Source organism: Lactuca serriola, chromosome 3, assembly GCF_051521515.1.
Source record: "Lactuca serriola cultivar US96UC23 chromosome 3, Lser_US96UC23_V15, whole genome shotgun sequence".
In the NCBI taxonomy this organism is placed as follows: Eukaryota; Viridiplantae; Streptophyta; class Magnoliopsida; order Asterales; family Asteraceae; genus Lactuca; species Lactuca serriola.
This window is the reverse complement of record NC_136410.1, coordinates 272,525,780-272,529,969: the sequence shown is the minus strand read 5'-3', so window position 1 is coordinate 272,529,969 and position 4,190 is coordinate 272,525,780. Positions and strand designations below refer to the sequence as shown.

Sequence of the window (4,190 nt, the reverse complement as noted above, 5' to 3'; positions counted from 1 at the left end):
CAAAATGCATTAGTTAGACCATCTTATCCACCACCACAAACTCATTACCAACATCAACAACCACACTATCAACCCAAACCACACCTTCCACATCATCATCAACAACCTCCTCAATCTCAAGCAAGTAGCTCTGGAATGTCTCTTGAAGACATTGTCAAATCCCTAGCCACTAGTACCCAACAATTCCAAAAAGAGACAAGGACTAGTATCTCCAACCTTGAAGCAGAAATGGGAGATATAGTTACATCTATAAGCAAGTTGGAATCCCATGGTAAACTCCCTTCTCAAACCGAAAAGAACCCAAATGTCATTGTGGTGACCTTGAGAAGTGGCAAACAAGTCGGAGAAAGTAGTTCAAAGAAGAAGCCAAGGGAAGAAGAGGAAGAAATAGAGATCATTCCCATTGAAGAACCTTTAGTCAAGAACGATGTACAAGTTCGAGCCCCAAAGAAGACTATCCCTCTAGTAACACCAATAGCCACTTAACCACCGTTCCCCTCCCGACTTGCAACTTCAAAGAAGAATATGGAGGAGAAAGAGATCTTGGACACCTTCCGAAAGGTAGAAGTAAACATCCCTTTACTTGATGCAATCAAACAAATTCCGAGATACACAAAATTCTTGAAGGAGCTTTGCACCAACAAAAGAAAGTTGAAAGGGAATAAGAAAATCTCGATGAACGAAAATGCATCCGCGGTTTTACAAAGGAAACTTCCACCTAAGTGTAAAGATCCCGGAATGTTCACGGTCCCTTGCAAGATTGGAGATGTCACCTTTAGTAGTGCTATGCTTGATCTTGGTGCCTCTATCAATGTCATGCCTTACTCAGTGTATGAATCATTGAATGTTAGACCCTTAAGCGAAACCGGTGTCATAATATCTCTTGCGGATAAATCAAGTGTCTTTCCTAGAGGTGTTTTGGAAGATGTCCTAGTACAAGTAAACCAATTGGTCTTCCAAGAGGATTTCTATATGATTGACCTAGATGAACAAGTATCCTCAAATCGGGTATAATCTTACTTGGGCGACCATTCTTGAAGACGGCTAAAACAAAGATTGATGTGTATGCAGGAAGCTTAACCATGGAATTTGATGGTGAAACAATAAGTTTTAACATTTATGATGTTATGAGGTATCCTAGTGATGTTTCATCTTTGTGCTTTATAGATGTTGTCGAACCATTGACTCAAGAATTGTTCGAGTTGTGTGATGATGACATGTTGGAGATGGTTTTGAGCAAAGGGTTTGATTGTGCAAAATCATCCAATAAATTGAAGCTCTATTTGCTAGACCCCGAAATTGAAATATTAGTCAACAATTTGGAGATCAAGAAGACCACCCAATTTAGTGTGAAGCAAATTGAATTACCTCAAACTCACACGAGATTGCCACCCTCCCTTGTCCAACCGCCAGAATTAGAGTTGAAGGTCCTTCCTAAACATTTGAAGTATGCGTATTTGGGAGACAACGAGACCCTTCCAGTCATCATTTCAACTCACCTAACCAAGTGTGAAGAAGAACAGCTCCTCAAGGTGTTGAGGGAACATAAAGAAGCCATGGGTTGGACGATTGCGGATATTAAAGGATTGAGTCCCTCCACTTGTATGCACAAGATCTTAATGGAGGATGAATGCAAGCCAAGGAGGGACGCGCAAAGAAGGTTGAATCCGCCAATGATGGAAGTGGTCAAGAAAGAGATTTTGAAGCTCCTAGATGCGGGGATGATCTATCCAATCTCGGATAGCAAGTGGGTGAGCCCGGTTCAAGTCATGCCAAAGAAAACGGGAATCACGGTGGTCGAAAACAACAAAGGTATGCTGGTCCCCACCCGTGTGCAAAACGGGTGGAGAGTATGTAATGACTACCGTAAGCTCAATGCAAGCACACGAAAAGATCATTTCCCATTGCCTTTCATTGACCAAATCTTAGAAAGGTTGGCCAGGAAATCTCATTATTGTTGTCTCGACGGGTATTCCAGTTTTCACCAAATCCCGGTGGCACCGGAGGACCATGAAAAGACAACATTTACATGTCCATTTGGTACTTTTGCATACCGGAGAATGCCATTCGGATTATGTAATGCCCCGGCCACTTTCCAACGTTGTATGGTTAGTATCTTTTCGGAATACGTTGAAAACATAATTGAGGTTTTTATGGATGATTTCACGGTATATGGCAACACTTTTCAAGAATGTTTGACCAATCTCACAAAAATTTTAAAAAGATGCATTGAAACAAATTTGGTTCTAAATTTTGAAAAATGTCATTTCATGGTGAGTTAAGGTCTCATTTTGGGCCACATTGTGTCTAAAAAAGGAATTGAGGTAGATAAGGCCAAAATTGATGTTATTCAAAGCTTACCTTACCCAACTTGTGTTCGGGAAGTTCGTTCTTTTTTGGGCCATGCGGGTTTCTACCAAAGGTTCATCAAGGATTTTTCAAAGATAACAAGACCAATGTGCCAACTCTTGCAAAAGGAGGTTGATTTCGAGTTCAATGAGGCATGCAAAGAAGCTTTTGACAATCTCAAGGAGTTGCTTACATCCGCTCCCATCATGCAAGCACCAAATTGGGATCTTCCTTTTGAGATGATGTGTGATGCAAGCAATTGTGCGATAGGCGCCGTTTTGGGTCAAAAGAATGGGAGAGCCTCCCACGTGATCTATTATGCATCAAGGACACTAGACAATGCTCAAAACAACTACTCTACCACGGAGAAGGAGCTATTGGCCATAGTGTTCGCCTTGGAGAAATTTAGACAATACCTACTTGGTACCAAGGTCATAATGTATGCGGATCACGCAGCACTTAAGTAATTAATGACGAAGAAAGATGCAAAGCCGAGACTCATCTGATGGATCCTACTGTTACAAGAATTTGACTTCGAAATCCAGGACAAGAGCGGTGTACCGACCAAAAATACACCCAATTTTAAATTTTTCAAAAACATCTCAATTCCAATAATTCTTTACAAAAAGGTTTTCAATACAAAATATTTATCGTATTCCCAGAATCATAACACCACAAAATTATGAGGAGTGGTACGATCACGCCTTCGCCTTGCCACGATCTCCTGAAGAACCTGAAAAACATGAAACCACAACTGTAAGCCCGAAAGCTTAGTGAGATACCCCCAAAATACCAACCATAAATACCATACACGTATAACATGCCATAACATATCCGATCACAGAACAGTCATGCTCTCCGGGTCTACTGTGTGACTGATCCGCCGCACTGGCCAACAGTCCACCTGGTCCACCCTCTGAGTCAATCCGCATACATCGAGTCTGCAGTGTGATTGGTCCGCCCGTTCCTGGGCCTTCAATCCACCTGGTCCACCCTCTGAGTCTACAGTATGACTGGTCCGCCCGCACCGGGCCTTCAGTCTGTCTGGTCCACTCTCCGAGCCTTCGGCACGTCTGGTCCGCCCCTAACGGAACCTACAGCCTATCCGGACCGCTCGTTGGGCCTACGGGACAACCGGTCCGCCCTGGGTATCTTGGCCTACTACACACAGCAGGACCCGCCTCAACCCAAATCCAGTCCAAACATCCATGTGCACATATACATACAATCATCTAACAATTCACAGCCAATAAGCAAATCAACAGATCACATTACATACCACCATCCTAACCAGGATACCGACCTAGCAGGTCACTAACATAGCATCTCCCTATCTCTTAGGATACCGATCTCAATCAGGTCTCTAGCATATACCATCCTAACTCACAGGATGCAAACATGTCAAAGCAGTAACATAATAACAACTACCCGGATCTCAATCCGACAAGGGTCGGCCTTGGTGCCTTAGACCCCGTTGATATAGTGAGGATAACTCACCTCGAAGCTGCCGACTGAACAGATAATCCAAGCTACTCCGATCACTGATACGATCTCCACCACTGGTCAACCACCAATGCACTGAACTCAAAACAACAAACAATAATTACCAAAATGCCCCTGGACACCATTGGTCAACCCTTGGACAAAGACAAGGTCAAAGTCAACTCCTGACTGACCCTACTCGCCGAGTCAACCCTATGACTCGCCGAGTTCCCATACTCAGACTTCACTCCATCCGCGACCTAACTCGCCGAGTCACCCCGAGACTCGCCGAGTCCAACAACTCAGAGTCCACTCGCACACAATTCACCGATTCATCCCTTGACTCACCGATTCTCGAC

General features: G+C 43.6%; 1 protein-coding gene across 1 annotated transcript; it reads left to right on the top strand.

Moving 5' to 3' along the window:
* Positions 1-525: 525 nt before the first annotated feature.
* Positions 526-2,816, top strand: LOC145096251 (uncharacterized). Its single transcript, XM_079034007.1, has 3 exons — positions 526-939; positions 1,041-2,168; positions 2,478-2,816. The coding sequence occupies exons 1-3, from the start codon at positions 526-528 to the stop codon at positions 2,814-2,816; spliced, it is 1,881 nt and encodes a 626-aa protein (XP_078890133.1).
* Positions 2,817-4,190: the final 1,374 nt, after the last annotated feature.

Bases quoted from the DNA above. Each gene is read 5' to 3' on its own strand.
- LOC145096251 (XM_079034007.1), top strand. From the start codon at position 526: ATGGAGGAGAAAGAGATCTTGGACACCTTCCGAAAGGTAGAAGTAAAC. The intron at 940-1,040 runs GTAAACCAATTG...CCATTCTTGAAG, and splicing joins TGGAAGATGTCCTAGTACAA to ACGGCTAAAACAAAGATTGA. The intron at 2,169-2,477 runs GTATATGGCAAC...CTCTTGCAAAAG, and splicing joins TTTTTATGGATGATTTCACG to GAGGTTGATTTCGAGTTCAA.